Raw genomic sequence first — 19,572 nt, forward strand, 5'->3', positions numbered from 1 at the left:
GTTTGGAATGGATTCTCTGTCTTGCCAAATCCTCACCTAACCTCCAAGACCCATGTTCTGCTCCCATCTCTTCTATGAAGTCTTCCAAGCCATCCATCTTCATCTTTCTTCCTCTGAAATCACTCATTCGGTCCCAGTATTTTTCTGAGCACTGACCGCATGAGTAGAGAGATTTTTATCAGCTAGTCCTTGCCACGCGTTTGGTGTATATCATTTCTCCTTTGGATTGTTAGAATATTTGCATGTGACGTGCCTGTCTCATCGCCCCCTCCCCTGCCCCAGTTGGATCTTCCTGGTGCCTTACATAGAGAAGGGTCTGCAGGTACCAGACTGCTCGGCCAGAGTCCTCAGCGTCTCAGGAGAGCTGGAATTTGTCTTGCGTGTCCAGTGCCTGCATCCGGAGTCCCAGCGTAGTGGCCTTGTTTGCTCAGTGACATGCCCTTCCATCAGGACGTCTCCTTGCAGTAAACCCCTAGCTCTGGGAACCAGAAAATCAAACTCCAAAAGCTAGTCCCAGAACTACAAGTGTTTTAAAAGCGTCCTCTTTCTATCTTTGCCCTCAAATCGCCTTTTCAAACCTCAGTTTTGATTTCCTGATTTAGTCGCAACATGTGTAGATGCAAATATTTCCCTTGAATAGCGAAAGGCCTTTCATTTAAAATCTGAGTTTCCCAGGTCAAAGAGCCTCCCATCTTGCTGCCTGGATTCCTCTCATTTCCTTGTTGGAAGTCAGAGTCCGAGGAGGAGCTTCCGTGCGACCTGTGGAAGCGCTGAAAGGAATCAGAGCCGCCTAAGCAAAATTGGCACATCTGACAAGTTTTCAACAACACAGTGTGTGACCGTCTCCACACTTGGATACATGGGAGCAAATGAAAATGGGCGAGTTGTAAGGCATTGGGGAATATTAGAAAATTCCCCACAAAGCACTGCCACGTGTTTGACGTGCTGAGATGATGATCCCAACTCCCCTGAGAGAGGAACAAAAATGAAAAATGCTCAACTTCACGGAAGCCTTCCTGACTTTAGAATCACCCTTCCTGCCCTGCCACCTCGCAGGCACAACCTTCCTATGAAAGTGTTCCCTCCGTCAGGCCGTTGCAGGTCCCTCTGGCTCTGACACTAGCACTGTCCTGCCCTCTGTAAGTGATGCTAGGGCCCAGGAAAGAAGAGAGGAAGGAAGGGGGGGGACACAAAAAGTGGCGCCATGTTTTAATGTCACCGTGCAGTATTGGCAAGTGAGGCTGCACCTGGGGAAGAGGCTGGTGAGACGTTCGCGTTTGCCTTTCTTCTTCTCTCCACCCAGAACGCAGGCAGAGCCTCTCATTACCGCCAGGTGAGCACCGACTCGTGTCAATCTCGGGAGCAGGAAGCCTCGCCTGCATCACAGTGTGTTCGGTAGCTGTCAGGCGCCTTGCCTCCCTCTGAAGCCTTCTCCCAGGCTAAACACGCTGACATCCTGCCTAAAATAGAACCCGCAACCCTGCCACCTAAATGAATCCAGCTTCCTTCCGTAGGCTTTCAACTGGGCCCAATCAGGTGGAGCAGGGCTTCCCAGGCCCAAGATATGAGGAAGCCAGAGGCGATGGGTCAGCCTCTGAGCTTTCATAGTGCACTGGGGGCAAGGGGGGTTGTACCTTTCATGGTGCAAGTGAGGAACACGGAAGTAGCCAGCATCAGAGTAGGACAAGGAGGCTGCTCCCCGGCCTCCCTGCCATTGCCTGTGGGGTCACAGGAACAGCCTTTGCATCCTGGGATGCCTAATGCGAGACCAGTCATCAGTAAAGTACTTACGTGCCCTGACCTATTGACGTGGATGCCTCCTGTCCTTGCGGCACGGATGGGACACGCTCGTGGCCAGTGCTGCTGGGGGGACAGCGCAGGCCTGCTCAGTGAGGCTGCGGAGCTGCAGACTCCCTGTGGGACCGCTGACCACTCTCACCTAATTACTTGACCTCTATCGGCAGCCATTGACAGCTGCCGTGGAGACTAGATATTCGCACAGCTCCTTCATTAGCGCCTTCCCACAGGGGCTTTTGTGGTAGAAACATGGCCTGCCAAGTGAGGAGGGGGGCGTCTCTCCATCCTGATCTTTGGCACTGAATCCTGTGGTCTCGCAGGTCCTCTGCAGTGCCAGCTGTATCTGGAATCCAAGGGACAGCTGAGTCCGGAAACCATTCCTTCCAAAGACAGTTATTGAGAAGCTGCGTTCAAAGCCCTGCTTGGGGTACTGTGGGCATAGAAAACGGTATCGTTTATAAACTTAGTCTACAATTTCCCATCTGGTGGTAAATTGCGAACAGGATGCAGGGCCTTTCCTAAGAGCAGGTGCCCTCCTGTGTCCTCCCTGTGGTAGGAGCCAGGTGACATTTAGAAAGTGAGCACATGGGGGGCCAGACCTGGACTCCAGCTCTGCCACTTGCAAACTCCTCCCTGACCCTCCACTGTCTCATCAAGTAACAAGGGGCAGGACTAGGGCCCACAGGACTGAGCTGTTGTGAGAATGTGGAATGAATGGAAACCGTATCCACGAAAGCACTTCCTAAGGCAGTATTATTAATGTGTCGCGGTGGCCCCTAGGCCGAGTCACCACAGTTCACATCTGGGAAGCGGCCCTGGAAGACGACCAGCAGAGCAGAGCTGCGTAACCACCCTGTGGTACCTGGAGGGAAAGCGTGCAACCCAAGCTCCACAGCTTTCCCCAGGAGAGTCCATGACATTGGGAAACGGAGATCACATTTTCTTTATTTACAGATCAGATTTTTGTTTTTCTCCCTAACCCAAAGCAAGCTTACAGATTAGATTTGTCCGTGTCGGTGGACAGGGACAAACGTGGTCCACAAATGTGTTCAGTGTTTCCAGATCTTATAAATGCCTCAGCTCATGCTCCCTTTCTCCGTAACATGGTGCTTGGATCCAGCCAGGCCTCTCCGCACCATCCCTTCACGGAAGACAGAGGCTATCAGATGCAAAGGACAGCCTTCACCTACCTGCCACAGAAGCCTTGGCCTGCTAACCTTTAGGGCCACTTTAAAACACATCATTTAAAATGCACTTTTAGGACTTCCCTGGTGGTGCAGCAGTTAAGAATCCGCCTGCCAATGCAGGGGACATGGGTTCAATCCCTGGTCCGGGAAGATCCCATATGCCACAGAGCAGCTAAGCCTGTGTGCCACAACTACTGAGCCTGTGCTCTAGAGCCCACGAGCCACAACTACTGAGCCCGCACGCCACAACTACTGAAGACCATGCACCTAGGGCCCATGCTCTGCGACAAGAGAAACCATTGCAATGGGAAGCCCACACACCACAACGAAGAGTAGCCCCCGCTTGCCGCAACTAGAGAAAGCCTGCATGCAGCAATGAAGATCCAACGCAGCCAAACATTAATTAATTAATTAATGTAATTAAATCTATTTTAAAAACTAAATGAAAAATAAAATGCACTTTTAAAACATTTTCAGCCCTTGGTAGTCATTTCACCTCTATTTTGAGTTTCAAATATTCGTTTATGACCCCAGTTCTCTCCAGCCTTCAGAAAGCTTAGGCTCCTTGACAATGCTGTAGAGGAGGTGGCAGCGCTGGGAATGGACTCCTGTGTCCCTGACTCCAGGACCCAGGCTCTCAACCACTGTGAGCACCGGGGTGCTGCTGGGGCACCGTCGTCCCGCTGGGGTGTCAGGGAGCTGGCCCCCGACCTTGAGAGAGTTACAGAATGTCAGGGAAGGCAAGGAGCGATGGAAACTGCAGGGGAGACCCGAGCAAAGGAGAGGATGGAAGGGAGCACACTGTGTGTGAGGGGCCCTGTGGGGAAGGGGTGCGGCTCCCCAGCCAGACGAGGGCCTGCAGTGCGTGAGGAGTCTATCCCTTGCTTCAGAGACAGAGCAGGTATCTGTGCTACCCTGGCAGAGTTCACATGCTTCTGCCCTCACTGATGCTTGATTTTTTTTTTTTAATTTTTATTTTATATTGGAGTAAAGTTGATTTGCAGTGTTGTGCTAGATTCAAGCGTACAGCAAAGTGACTCATAGACATATACATGTATCTGTTCTTTTTCAGATTCTTTTCCCAGATAGGTTATTACATAGTGTTGAGTAGAGTTCCCTGTGGTGTACAGTAGGTCCTTGTCGATTATTTTATATATAGTAGTGTGTATCTGTTCACCCGTGATTTTATTTTTATATAAGATATTTTCCCCTTCCCCCCACGCACTCGGTCCATGTGTGTTTCTCCTTCAGATGCTCATATCCTCTGCCGCTTTCTTCCACACCCGCATCTCCGGATCTGTTCAAGGATTATGAACCAGCTCTCAGGGAGCCTCTGATAGAGGCCAGGGCATGAGTGGTCTTCAGGTGCATGTGAAGACCCTGAACAGAGCCCGGAACCTCACCTGTGGGCCTGTCTCTTGCAGATTATTGGGACCATTCCTCTGATGCCGAACCCGGGGCCATCAAGCCAAGCAGCGAGCGGCGCTCAGGGCCTTCAGGTGCAGCCGATCACCCCCCAGCTCCTGACCAACGCCCAGGGCCAGATCATCGCCACGGTCATCGGGAACCAGATCCTGCCAGTGATCAACACCCAGGGCATCACGCTCTCCCCCATCAAGCCCGGTCAGCAGGTAAAGGCTTCATGTCCAGGCAGCTGTGGCTACCTGGACACCTCTCCTGACCGCCCTTCTTCTGTTTCTTTTCAATGAAAAGTCATTTTTAAATTAGAAGATATTTAATCCCACTAATCCTAACATATCAATACTTACAAAAAGGCAAGTAGCTTTATTCTTCATTATTAGTGAATATGGGTGATAACTATTAAATAGCTGCTAATCTACAAATATGAATATATTCAATTATAACAGAGACAATGGCCTAAAATTCAATAGATATGTGTTCTTATTTATCTCTGCTTAGCTGATACTTAACTTTCAATTTTCAAAGTGGTCAAGAAGAAACCAAGACCACTTATGTCTTAACTGTAAAGGGAAAAAAAAAAAAGTATTAAACACCAAGCGATCCCAACCTGATGCTTCTGAGAATGCTGCCTACACATTAGCGAGTGGGGGCTTCCCTGGTGGTGCAGTGGTTAAAAATCTGCCTGCCAATGCAGGGGACACGGGTTCAATCCCTGGTCCAGGAGGATCCCACATGTCGCGGAGCAACTAAGCCTGTGCGCCACAACTACTGAGCCTGTGCTCTAGAGCCCACAGGCCACAACTGCTGAGCCCACGGTGCCACAGCTATGGAAGCCTAGAGCCCGTGCTCCGGAACAAGAGAAGCCGCTGCAACGAGAAGCACACGCACCACAATGAAGACTAGCCCCTGCTTGCTGCAACTAGAGAAAGCCCGCGTGCAGCGGTGAAGGCCCAACACAGCCAAAAATAAATTAATTAATTAATTTAAAAAAAGTAATTATCTTTAAAAAAAAAATAGGGAAAGAAAAATAGGAAGTTCCAACTGGTAGAATTTCATTAAAACCATGACAATCCAGTTCATTTTTTCCATTCAAATATCAATCAAGCACTTTCCTGTATGTTATACTAGAGGCTGGGTACACAGCTCTGAATAAGAGAGACATGGTCCCTGACCTCATGGAACTTCTGATTAATTCAACAAACCTTTTTTGATAACCCACTCTACAGCAGGCCCCTGCTTAATAAGAAACAGGGGTAAAAGAGTGACGCTTTCTGGTCTTAAAGGAGCTTGTAGAGGACACAGGTACATGAACACAGTCCCTCTGTGCAATAAAACAATGTCCTGGGACCTCCCTGGCGGTCCAGTGGTTAGGACTCTTTGCTTCCACTGCAGGGGGCCCGGGTTCGATCCACTGCAGGGGGCCCGGTAAGGGGATTAATATCCCATAAGCCATGCAGCATGGCCATAAATAAGTAAGTAAATAAATAAATAAACAAGCAAATAAATAAATAAACCAGAATGTGCTGTAACAGGACAGATGCGCACAAAGTTTAGTATCATCACAGAGATGGGAGTGACCAACTTTGTCTAGCGAGTTTTGAGTCCTCACAGAGAAAATGGTTTGGAACTGAGTCTTGATGGTTGAGTAGGAGTCAACCAGGTAAATGATGGGTCAACAACCTTCCAGGCAGTGGAACCAGCAGGCACAGAAGCAGGGAAACATGAAGGAGGACGGAGTGTTGAGAAACAGAAGGAAGGTTCCTGTGATTGGAATGTAGAGGAAGTCTGAGGACAGGCATGGAAGGGGCTTCATATTCAAACTGAAAAGGATGGGCTTTGTCCCTGTGTGATTTGAACACATTACACATCATCTTTGTGCCTTGGTTTTCTCATCTGTAAAATGGGGAAATGCCAGCACCTACCTCACACAGCAGTTGGGAGGCCTCTCTTACTCCTGCTGGTTCTCGCTCTGAATCTAAACCACTGCCTGGGGAGCCAAGGTCCCCACCACCCTCTTCTTCCTCAGCTTCCTCTCAGGCAGTGGGACGACAGTCCCTGACGAATGTATCGTGAGGACTTCCACCCTCACGCCTTGCCCCCGTCTCTCAGCTGTTTTCTTTCTTTTACTATTTACAAGATTCCATTGTATTCTCTACCTTCTAAATAGTTCCCCCAAGGGACTTCCCTGGCGGTCCAGTGGTTAAGACTCCACGCTCCCAATGCAGGGGGTGCAGGTTCGATCCCCGGTTGGGGAACTAAGATCCCACATGTCACGTGGTCAATAAATAAATAAATAAATACTTCCCCCAAATAAGGCAAGATTCTCCATGTTTCACTGGCTTTTTAATCCCTAGTTCCGTCTGTTCAAACTTATGTTCAAAATTATCTCTGGGGGCGGAAATGAGAAGGTCAACCTTTTTTCATACAATCTGCTAAGAACTGTTTTCTGTCAGCAAAGCCAAGTTGTAAATTGCCAAGAAGATGAGGATTATTTAGATATCCACAACATTTAATACAAAGTAGCTCTCACTCTCACCTTGAATTTCTAAGGAGGGTGTGTGGGTGATAGACCATCGCTGTTACATAAGATGACAGCTCTAGATTTGGGGTAGTACAGTTTCGATCCAGAAGGACCTAACCAAGAAACGGCAAGTAAGAGGTGGGTGTGGTGTCACTCCTCAAATAGTCGCCCACAATCAACATCATGAATCCATTTCCACAGTCTCTCCCGTGAGCACAGATGCACCTCAGAAGCTTCCTCACAGCACCTGTTGGCCCCTGGAACGAAACCTCATTACCATGGTGGGAACGTCTCATCCTCTGAAGGTCTAATCTCCACCATCGTCCTTGTCACTGTAGAATCAGAGATCTAGCAACTGGGAAGAAACAGCCAGCCTCTAGGGGATGTGCCTTGCACCTCCAACTCGTGTCACTTACAACCAGCCTCCCAGAGAGCAAGACTCAACTTGCACGTATAGAAGCGTGCATCTCTCATATATGTACGTGCTGAGAGGAAACGTGTGCACGGCTGAAAAGAGTGACATGCAGACCTTCCTGAATCCTCAAGTCGCGGCAGAGGCCCATGGGCCCGTCCCGTTGTTCAAGGCATGTGCCAGTGGTCAATCCAAGTACCAGAAAGATCAAGGGAACCGTTGAGGAAGCTGGTGAGAAACGTCAGGAAAATTGCAGCAATCAGATGAGTGACTATTACTGTTTCTTGGCATCAGCTCTGATTGAAACACCTTGGAATGTGTAGTAAAGTTAACAAGTTGGGTGAATCGACAGGAAATGCTCAAGTCTGAGTCCCAGATATAAAAGTGGGGGTTCTGAGGAGAATGGATCATAAAATGCCCAGAGTCCAAAAGTAAAAAGCTCACAACTGGAGGTATAAGGATAGTGGTCTTCAATTTTTTTCTTTAAATATTACCCTTTACATTGAAGAAGTATAATATGGACAACCACTAAAAAATAAAGGATTTCTATCGTACAGTAGAGAAGTTTCTCAGTTTATTTTTTTCATGTGATTTATGACAAATGCTTGATCTCACAAGAGCATAGCTCCAACAGTAAAATATGTCATAAATTACAGGAGCAGAGAGTTCCCTAACTCATACTCAGAGGTCCAGTTTTATGGAGTGAAGTACAGAGCTCTTGGGCCAGACGACATGGGGTGATTTGTTTTAATTTAATAAAAGTAATTGCATCTTTAATTTTTACACCTGCCTGCCACTAATTAGAAGAGCCTGAATAAAATCTGAGTGAAGAGTCAACCAGTCTTGACGATGATTTATTCCAGTGATGAAAGATTGAGAACCTGCAACGTTATCATCTGAAATACAAGCAGTATTTTTTTTTTTAATATATACCAGGATCTGATAGCCCTAGATATCACATCAGAGATCCTTGGTGAGCAATGCAAGACAATAAGAGTGAGAAAAGGACTAGATAAAAATGAGAGACAGAGAGAGAGAGGGGAGTATCTTTCTGTGCATGAAACAAATTACTTAATACAGAATAGTTGGCGGGAGCTCAACTATTCCCTCCATGGGACTCTGCAGCTTCAAAAGTCAGAGTCACCCCGGTGCCCGGGGTTTGCTCTTACTATCCTGTGACTGTGAATTAATGATTTCTTCATGAGCAGCACAGACATCATTTTGTGTATATTTATTCTTCCTCTGACTAAATCCCAACAAAAGTTAATGGGAGGGGGTTTTTTTTAGTGTCATTAAGGAAATAGAGACATTTGAAAGGGAAAATGTTCTAATTTGTAAAATCAAAGCATTGAAATTTTTCAAAAATTAAATACCGTAGCTGTAATGCTTGGAGACTACCACCCATGAAGGCACTCAATTGTTCTTCAAACTGTAATCTTGATGCCAATAGGAAGACAAAGCAAAGTGGTTTATTTCACTTAGCTCTCTAAAATGCCATATGATTCTCCAAATCCATCCATTTTTTTCAAGTAAAAAAAACGTACTCACTTCCCTGTTTTTCCCCAGCCCTTACCTGAATCAGTAGTCCCCAGTTTTTTTTTGGAGCCCCCCAGAATGAGACACACACGAGGCATTTCCACCCACAAGGGATCTAAAATAGCGTAGGGGTTTCCTGGATGGATGAAATGTGTGTCAGTGACCCCAATACAAAACAGATCTTTGACCTTCCAGCCACATATCTGGACATCTCACCTCTATGGTCTCCCCTTATCGCCCCCTGCTGAGCTCAGCTGACACGGGGCAGGCTCCCTGCACACCCTGTGCCCCTGGCCTGGAATGCCTCTCCCACCTCCTGTGTCTGGGAAGCTCCCGCCACTGTCCCTCTGCCCAGGATCCCTCCTTCGTGAAGCTTGCGTGTGTCATTCCCTCACCTCTGACTTCCCCTTGCTCCGTTCACTGTCATCAACCTGTACTGTCACTATGAGTCTGTACCTGAAAGGAGGCTGAGACCAGACTGATTCAGCCTTGCTCAGGACCCCGCCCACGCTGGGTGTTTCGTCCGTCATGTTCAAATTTAATTGTTGCCAAACCATAGTGTTTCCTTGTCCGGGACGCCGGATCCCAGAGCCACGCTCCCAGGAGAGCCCAGCCCAGGCCCTTCTGTGGCTTTCCAATTCTGTGTCTTCTGCATTTTCCAGTATGTTCCAAATGAGCGCCTGCCGGCAGCCTGGGGATACCTTCCACTCAGCGCTGTCTTCTCTAGTTCTCTTTTCTCTCTGTCAAGCCCTTCCTCTGCACTAAGATCTGAGTCCTGTCCCATCCCTGTCCCTGCTGAGCCCTGCTCGTGTGTCCCAAGCTTGCGTGATGACTGCCTTGGCCTTTGCTGCCTGTGTCTGGGCGTCGGCCCCGAATGCTGCTCAGGTTCTGATTCTCCTCACTTCCTCACATCCTCATGGTGGCTGGAGGAGTGACACTGTTCTCAGTTCTCTTTCCTGAGACCATTAGAGCTTCTGCCATACCTACTCCCCTGCAGGCAGGAGGGGCCTATGATAGAGCCTTACACCTGGGGCTCTGCTTCCTGCTTATAGCCTCAAGAGATGCTTCAGAGCCATGGAACTGAGCCAGAGGAAACCCAGTAGGTCTCCTAAACTCTGCCAGAAGGATAACTCCCTCCATACTTTTCTAAACTTCCTGCAGAGATAACTAAAATCTCCCTTGGGTATCATGTCTAGAAAATTTTTGATAACCGAAATCTCTAGATTTAAATGTCTAGAACATGATACCCAAGGGAGATGGTAGTTATCAAAATCTTTCAAAATTTTAGTCCTCAAAATTTTTCAAGTTAGATTGTCCTGAGGTCAACCCTGAATCTTTCAGCAAATGTAACACCTGTGCAGTTGTCCTGTCCACGGTAGAATGAACTCCTCAATGACACTCAGGTATTCTTTATGCCCTCCTAATTAGTAAAGGTTCTTATTAAACTGGGGCTCGGGCTTCTCTTGTCTAGACATAGTAAGTCCACTTTCTTTACCTTTTGTGTAGGAGAAGCTCCATCCAAAACCTTGGGTGGTCCCTCAACCAGCAACATTATCTTCACCTGGGAACTTGTTAGAAATGCAAATTCTTGAGGCCCACCCTGGACCTACTGCACCAGACACTGTGGGGATGGGGCCCAGGGCTCTGTATTTTAACAGCCATCCAGGTGATTCTGAAAGCCCTGAATCTTGAGAACCACTGATTTCATTTCTCTGCCAGCTATTATAAGGGACCCAGTACACAGAAAAATGCCAGCCATTGCAGAGAAGGAGGGAGAATCATGATGTCTTCCTGCACACTCTGGCTTCTTCTGCTAGAGCCCTCGGGGTTATACTCATTTTCTCCATAGCACCACAAGGGGGCTTTAGCTGGGGGTTCGTTATGCCTCCCTGAGATATTTATAAAAGCCCAGGTCTCCTCCATTTTGCCTCTGCGTGTTTGGACAGTTTCTCCTCCCTCCCCCATCAAATGAATTTCTCTATATTTAATCCCATTTGAATTTTACTGTTTATGTGGACTGACTTTTCCGTCTCCTCTATCACATTCTGGTTCTGCATTTTATCCCATTTTCCCCCCCCACTTGTTTTTATGTCAATCGTGAATTTAATTAGAAGATGCTTTATTCCAGAAACTAAAATATTATTAAGGATATAGTGTGTTACACATAGAAGATATATGAGGAGCAGTGGCACAGACGATCAAGAAGGACTTCAAAGTGTGCCTGTATCTATTTTTGTTGAATATGTTAAACATCTCCAGCAGTGCCAACTAACACAAACAAACCATTGAAGGCAGCCTGTGAGAGGCAGCAGGAAGTATAAAGCTTTTCAGACTCAATCCTGTGCCTCCCTGTTTCTCATTGACTGTGTGGGATGGACATCGTCCTCTCCTTCCTTCTCTGGATAAAGCAAAGCCCCAGGCTAACATGAACGGCCCCTTCACTTTCCTCTTTTGTGGACTCTCCGTGCTCTCAGCCAGTATTAATCTGCTAGAAATGCCATAACCATAAAATCTTGATTTTTGACAACTAAGAACCTTTCAGAATTTTTATTGGTTCTGAAGTGTCTGGTTGAACTCTGGAGGGTAAGCAGGACCCCAGTGTCCTAAAAAAATGCGTATTTTCTTTGGAAGAAATACATCTTTCCTAGATTCTTAGATATCTTAGATTCATCTCTCTAACTATGTAGACATAGAACAAACCCCTAAAAGATCTATTTTACTTTCTTCTAGAATTCCTTCTCCTGCGTAGCTTAATGCATAAGCCATAGCTTGCTTGAGTGACTCCTCAATGAGATTGCAGCCTAGTCATTTTACTGAGTTGTGTCTGAGGAAGAAAAATTTTAATTGATTATTGTCTTTTCCAGTTCCTTGATGGTACTTTGCCACACCCAGGGCCAGTTTTTATTGATGAAATGGTAAAACCGAAGACTGGCTCATTCAGTAACTCCAAACTGTACAAAGCTTTTGTCAAGTAACAATATTTAGAAGGACAACTCAATAGGCTAGAGGGGGTGGACTGACATGCAAATATCCATCACAATTTATTAAGCAAATTAAAAATAGATTTCATCTTCAGTGTGCATTCCTACAGAATAAAACTTACTGGATTCAGTTGTTGATTATGTGCTCAGCAGACTGGCTAATTACTTTAGGCAGATGCTTGATGCATATTAAATTGGGTTCCGTGTCAATTACAACTGTCTTCAGTTCACAGTCTTTGCACAGTGGAGTAATAATAAGGCTGTTCACTTGAGATGTAACTGCAGACAATTCTGGAGCGGGACACCCTGGCATCCTGGAAAGAGCCCTGAACTGTGAGGCGGGAGCCTGGATCCTAATGTTCAGCAGACTCGTGGCCTAGGGACAACCATTTACTTCCTGTAATCACGCCAAGTGTCTCTGCCACATAGAGATACCACGTGAATGCGAGAAGCAAAAGCATCACCACGGGGAACCAGAGGGGAAATAGCTGAAGCACATTTCCAAAGTAGCACTTGACTAACAATTGTTTGAAAGTAAGATGTTAATTGATGGTTAAAAACACTTTAGGGAATTAGAAAGACTGACAATCCCAGGTGTTGGTGCCGATGTGGAGCAACTGGAATTCTCATACGTTGCTGGTGAGACTGTCAAAGGCTGCCACCACTTTGGACATCAGCTTGGTAGTTTCTTTAAAAGGTAAATAGGCATTTATGGTATGACCCAGTCATTTCCACAATTCCACTCCTAGGTATTTACATATAAGAAATGAAAACACAAGGTACACACAGAGACTTGTACATCAATATTTATCACAGTTTTCTTCATAACAGCACCAAACTGGAAATAACCCAAATGTCCATCAACAGATGAATGGATAAACAATCTGGCATAGGTATACATACAGGTATACGCTATATATAGTATTCAGCAATAAAAAGGAATGAGCTACTGATACATGCAACCAAACAGGCGAATCTCAAAAACGGTATCTGAGCAAAAGAAGCCAGATGCAGAAAGAGGACATGCCATACAATTCCATTTTTAGAGCCATGCCAAATGGGTCCATTATGGCAGAAAGCCAGGAGGTGAGGGAAAATTGATCGCAAAGGGGCTTAGGGAATTTCATAGAATGATAGGAAGGTTCTGTATCTTGATTATGTGGTGGTTTCACAGACGTATACATTCGACAAAACTCATCAAAATGTTTGCATTAAATGGGTGTATTTTATTATGTGTAAATTATATCTCGGTAAAGTTGAATGAGAAATTGAACACACACTGGGAAAGCAGGGACAAGTGTGAAGTTGAAACCTCCCAGGCTGACTCTTAGATCCCGAGGAGGTGGTCAAAGATCAGTGCCTGATTTTGTGTAGTTGTGGCTCTTCCACCAAAGTTCAGGGCTTGGCCTGATTCTGCCCCCAGTCTGACTTCCTTTTATAAAAACCTTTTATAAAGACCTTCCTACACCTCTGGGAGCATGATGATGTCTATGAAAGCACTTTGTAAAGTACTCTGTCCAACCAACAAAGGTGGCCACTGCTGAGTCTACCTGTGCACCTGTGCTGGGTCCTGGGCTGCCCTTTGTGTCAGCTTCCTAGAGGGTCAATACATGGGTGGAGACCCCTCCCGGGCATCTAAGTGGACCCGGCACCTGCAAGCGTTTCCCTTTTCTCTCTTCTTCCTCCCCTCAGCTGAGCTTCTCAGCTCTCAGAACAACAGCACTTTGATGACCTGTAAAGGAGTCATGAGCACATGGACATAAAGACCACCTTCCTTACGGCACACAGAATTTTTCAAAAAGTGAATTCTTTCTTGAGGCACTATGACTAAGAGCTCAAGCCCTGGGGTCAGACTTCACGGGCCCAGAGACCAGATCCTCCCCACCTGCCAAAGGAACTGACCAAATCCTTTAAACTCTCTGTGCCTCAGCTTCCTTGTTGGTAAAAAAGGGGTCAAAATCATACCCACTTCTCAGGCTGACGTAGGAGTGAAATGAGAGGGCATAAAAGTCCCGAACAAAGTGCTGGCACAGAGTAAGACAGTGACAACAGAGAGCTACAAATATTAATCAGTACTTTTGTCCTGACTGCCCCAATTTCTTTCTTAATTTCCAAAGGATCTTAGAGAGCATTTTTTCCGACTCCACAGTAATACACCCAGACTCTTCGGTCTGGGAGAGCAGGAAGTTCCCATATACACTCAGCCTAAATTGGAACTTTCCTAAAAACACCAGTTACCTAAGACAAAATGGCTGGGCTCAGCCTGCCTTTGATATTGCGGTTTGCATTCCGAGTTGATGGTAGGTGTTATATTTTATCTATACGTTCTGGAGATGCCTGTCAAGCGCACTGTAATTGCGTGAACAGGCACAAAGAGTCCAATGGCACACCGCGGTCAGGAAATGTAGAAAATTGGGTGCTCCAGCAAGCTAAGTAAGAAATTAATAATATATTTAGAATTACTAATAAAATGCCTGTCAAGACAGCAGCAACATATTATATACAAAAAAAAAAAAATCCTCCCTGTTGTGTAGGGTGTGCACTCTTCCAGAGAAGCGTATATTCTTGGAAATGATTCAACCCCAGATGACACTTCTGTTCCCTGGCATTTCCCTCCTAGTTTTTCATGCCTTTGTGTATTTTTTACATCCCCCATTGTAGCTCCACCAGCCCTCCCAGACGTCGGTGGGTCAAGCGGCCTCCCAAAGCAGCCTTCTGCACCTGGCTCACAGCCAAGCAGCCATGTCTCAGAGCCCCGCCCGGCAGCCTTCCTCTGCTTCCTCCTCATCTTCCTCCTCCTCGGCTTTGAGCGTGGGCCAGTTAGTCAGCAGTAAGTATCCTTCCTGGCTCCGTTAAGCCATGGTGGCTTTCTCGTTGCCTAATTGCAATGTCTCTCTCTCTCTCTCCTCCCACCCCACCCGTGCATCCCTACATCCTTTCCTCCCTCCCTCTCTTTCTGCTTCTTTCAAGTTGAACAGGAATTTCCTGGCCCCGCTGGGCCAGTATCCGGATGAGGTTCGTGCCCAGGGCCAGACGGTTCCTTGGGGAAGCAGGCCCCCCGACCCCCTCAAATGTGTACGTGGAGGGGCCGTTTCCACCTCAGGCGTCTTCTGATGTGCTGAGTCAGTCCGGCCGCTTCAGAAGCGAGAAACTGACCAGCTTTCAGGGCACGAGCCACAGAGCTCAGAACTGAGATAGCCAGCAGCTGGCACTCGGCCGGCAGGTCAGGCTGCCTTTCTGTGTGTGTGAGGTCCCCTGCCATTCCATTTGCAGGTGTCAGAGGAAATAAGAGAGAGCACCTGTGGGCGGGGAGGGGGGATGTGCGCCATAAGCCGCCTCCAGTGGTGCGAGGGGAAGCTGCATGGGCGGAATCCAGTGAGAAACCTCTGAACAACCGTTCACAAAAGAACCGAAGGCTGCAAGTCGGCTTCCCTGAGCGGGCGGCACATACACATTTTAGAAATGGTATTTGTCCCTAGGTGAAGACAGCATGTGTATCACATGCAAATAGAAACACATAGAGACGAACGTGACAGTGGTCTAATTTAATGTTGTTCACCTTTAGTGCAATTTTTACTTATATATAAAAATGACAGAATATGTGCAGAGATTATAATTCTCGAGGCACCAGATATCCAACAGTTACGGGTTTAAAGGCTAAAGCACTGCAGAGGCATCTGTGCCATAAAACAAGGACACATGTAAGTATCTGTGTTTGGTCAGGTGTCATGAATGACCTGTTATAACAGGAACAGTAGGGACTCTCCATATCATAGGGCAAGTCTGGAAATGCAAGGCAAACCGGAGGGTCGCTGTGTCTTCCCCCGACAAGCGACACCCCCGCCAAAAATATATATGTACATATACACATGTGCGTACATATATGTGTACATATATACATAGATATTCAATTACATGGATAACTCAGGCAAGAAAGATGCTTGTGGAATGGAGAAGAAAATGAGAGATTATGGAAAGATTAAAATGCCCAAGTACTTCAGTACACTAGCCTGGATGCTCTTGATTTTAAAAATGGGTCAATACCAAACAGAATTTCAGGATTTGATGGAGTTTGCCATCAGCCTGTTGTTTTAAGTTGTTTAGATATATAACTCCTCTCATTTGGGCCAAAAAAGTCTAGTCTTACTCGAATAAACTCATAAAAAATTAATTTAATTATAACCAGATTTTTTTCCCCAACAAAGAAACTCCTCATAGGGTTGTTGTGAGAAGAGATTCAAACTTTGTTCCAATTTGCTCTTCTGCAAAAGCTTCTGTAAAACACTCTATTTCTAAATAGCAGCAAGGTCATAAATTTACAATAGACTGTTAAGCTTTGGGCCTGAAAGAAAAGGAACGGATATCAAACATCTTATAGAGAAGAAATAAATTAAATGTGAAATGTTTAAATATGAAAAGTACAAAATACCCCACGAATACAGTATTTTACGCAAGGTAAACACTCAATACATTTTGGATGGACAGAGAGGTGAATGAACGGATAGACGGACAGACAGACGGATGGATGGCACTGGATTCTATCTTGCCATTTGTCTCAAGCTGGGCAGGAAAGGACTAGCCTTTTCCAGAGCTACTTAATGGGCCAAATGAAAGTTCAATTGCACAGTGGCCAATGGGATATCTAGGTTCTACGTGCAGAATGAGTGAACCTTGCACATTGCATATCCTTGATGAGAAATATACAGAACTGGGGAAAAGAGACTCCTTTACCACATGCACTTGAAGCAAGAACCTGCAAACTCATACGCAGAAGCTGAAAGAGGAGCCTTCTCTGGCAGATATGAGAGGGTCCAGGAGTACCACTGCCGGGCGTCGCACTTTACACAAACCCATTGCTGGGCTTACAACTGCTACGGATTTTGAGCATGTTGTTTAGTTAATTCCCTTCTGTCTCAAGACCCTACTAGAGAATGAATAGCACCTGGAGCATTTTCTGATGCTGATTACCACACCCTCAACAAACCTCTGTTTAAGCCTCCTTTTGCAAAGTAGGGTTTTCAAAGCACTTTCACTATTTTTCTGATTTGAATACTCACAACAAGGTAATATAAATTCTCATTTTCAGATATTGAAGCTGGCATCAAATAGATCCTGAAAAGTACAACCCATCTCGACCATCTTATGTCAGAGAGGCCAGATTCAGTCTTAGTTGAGAGACAGTGTGTGATCAGTCTCCTGGGTGACAAAGCCAGAAGGATGACCCAGACATCCGGACTCAATGGGTCATACACGTTCTACACAGCACCGCTGCCTTAAAAGACAGGGTGCTTTCGCATAAATTTTATCCAGTGCGATTTGAACGATAAACTCTATCAAATCACCTAAATATTCTTCAAATAATTTTTAAACGCCTGAAGCCATGTCTTACAATTAAAGCACAAGCTTTTTCTCTGAGCCAATATGAGAAAAACTAGACATCTTGCATATTTTGAAATTTATATTCAAGCATGAACTATGCATTTAAAATTACTTTTTTCTGAGATTAAACTTTACCAAATTTGCAAATAAGCTAATGTAGGGAGACCCGACCCCATACTTCAGATGGAGTTGATACACGGATTAAATTACAGGAGGGAAAAGCATGTTCTAGTCAGAGGATGTCAACTTAAAAATAAAAAATAAGCTTTTTGAGCACCATGTATATGCAGGCACAGGGATAGATATTAAGAAAGCAGAAATAAGCTAGATGTGGTCCCTGCCCGGGCGGAGGTCATGAACTGATAACAAAGAAACACAGTTACAATAAAGGGAAACAAATGCTATGGTCAATGTACCAATAAAGACTATGGCAATACAGGAGAGAGTGAACTCAGTTTTGGAGACTGAGACAGAACAGAAGGACTGGCTGGAGTAAATAATCCTTGAATTAAGTGGGATGGTGAATGGGTCAGCAAATCCCTCCACTAGGCCAAGGCCATAGTTCAAAACAGGTCAAAATGGATTTGAACCTGTGGTCAAAACCTTGGTGAATGGACCCTCACAGGTCATGGGCAAGGTTGCCTAGTGCCGGGCCATCTGCCATTGCTCCAGATCAACTGGAGTGGGTGGATCGTCCATAACCTGCGCTACTCCAGGCAAAAGAACACAGGGTTAACACCAAATAGGCACACTCCTTAAGACGTCTGCACATCTGTTCACAGCACCTGCACAGCCTGCCCTGTGTCAAACCTTGCCTGGTCTCCTCAGTCACCAGGGCTAACTGTAGTTTCCATAGCAGGGCTTTTGGAAAGCCTAGAAGAGTCAAACAAAAAACAAAGTCCCAAAATGACTTAAGATTTACACAGTTACTGTTTAAAAACAGGTGGACGTGGGCCTTTTTTATTCTTTGATGGATTTGGTTTGGTTTGGTTTTTCAGGACACTTTTTTTTTAACCCCTGGCCTGTAAACTTAATTCTTAGACAGCAAAGGGACTGAGAGTTAATATCAGAAAAACCCAAACTATAAAGTGAACATAAAGATGCCTGGTGATAGCTTATGGCACAGTGGAACCCCTGATTCACTTGATCAGTTTCACACCATTTTCCACAACTCAATGAAGTCACCGTATTGCAAGCAAGCTGTTCTCCCAAATTGCATTGCACGTTCCCAAATGGTTTCTTATTTCTCAGAAATATTTGGTAAATATGCCCATTATTTGCTGTGAGAGAAGCACTAAAAAGCAGATGGATGTTCAGAAGGCAGTTAAGTCATACTTGGCACCTTCTTTATAGATGCATGTTTCTCCTGTAACAGTCCCACAAGCAGAGGTTGTAGAAGGAAGATGTGGATGGATGGCAACTGTTCGACCCATTTAGCAAAACCCCTTACACTGATGTCCAGGTGAGCAGTTGGAAGGAGCTAAATTTTAAAAATTAAACAAAACAAATATCTGTCCTGGTCCGTCCTGAGTGCTCAATTCAGTATGGGCCCAGTGACCATGCAACCAGATTCTACAGAACAGTTTTGTGTTCATGCAATTTGCATTTAGCTCCCAAAGAACTCTTTTATTTTTCAGCCCATGCACTCCGGATTTGATTTGGGAAAAACGTCATCATTATACTTATGAATCACTGCCAACATTCAATGCCAGTGTATTATAAATCTTCAGGCCAGTCAATCCCTATGTAGGCTGATCTTCTGGCTCCTTTAGCAAGGCTCAGATTCAGGGAGAACCATGGAAGTCGTTGCTTCCTGACTGTGTACTTAACATACTGGGCCGACTTAATCTGGAGCAAACTTCTATAAGAGGTGCACTTCTTCCTCAGTGCAGAGAAGTCCCAGACTGGGTTTCCCTAGAGCTGGTTGAAGATGCTGGATCCACCTTGTGGGGGACCTGAGGGTTCCCTCTGAAGTCCCCATCAAGGTGGCCTGAGATTCTTCCTTAAAATGAACCCAACCTCCCCAGAGCCAGAAGGAATGACATGATGGAAATAGAAAAAGCATATAACCCTTAATGAAGGGGAACTGTCCAACAGTGGAGAAGAAAACCTCAAGAGTTTAAGACAGAAACTTTGGCACCAAAAAAAAAAAAGCATTAGTTTTTTTGTTAATTCGAAACATCTTACAGACACCATCTAAGGCGTTCTCCCAATGTGGGAAGACATGTCCCACATGTTGTAATCAGGGTAAGACTAATATTTGTCCATGGGTGGACCCCTTCTTTGGATGTGGAGACTTCTGTAGTCCTGGGATCCATGGAAGGAAACCATAATAAT

General features: G+C 45.7%; 1 protein-coding gene across 3 annotated transcripts in view; it reads left to right on the plus strand.

The window, feature by feature from the left end:
• POU6F2 (POU class 6 homeobox 2) overlaps positions 1-19,572 on the plus strand; it is a 382,660-nt gene that overhangs the window by 351,746 nt on the left and 11,342 nt on the right. For all 3 annotated transcript variants that reach the window (XM_049714566.1, XM_049714565.1, XM_004263329.3), the window contains 2 exons: positions 4,409-4,615; positions 14,518-14,686. In XM_049714566.1, the coding sequence (XP_049570523.1) occupies positions 4,409-4,615; positions 14,518-14,686 (376 nt within the window). The remainder of the gene's footprint in view (positions 1-4,408; positions 4,616-14,517; positions 14,687-19,572) is intronic.

This window comes from Orcinus orca, chromosome 9 (assembly GCF_937001465.1).
Source record: "Orcinus orca chromosome 9, mOrcOrc1.1, whole genome shotgun sequence".
NCBI classification, from domain to species: Eukaryota; Metazoa; Chordata; class Mammalia; order Artiodactyla; family Delphinidae; genus Orcinus; species Orcinus orca.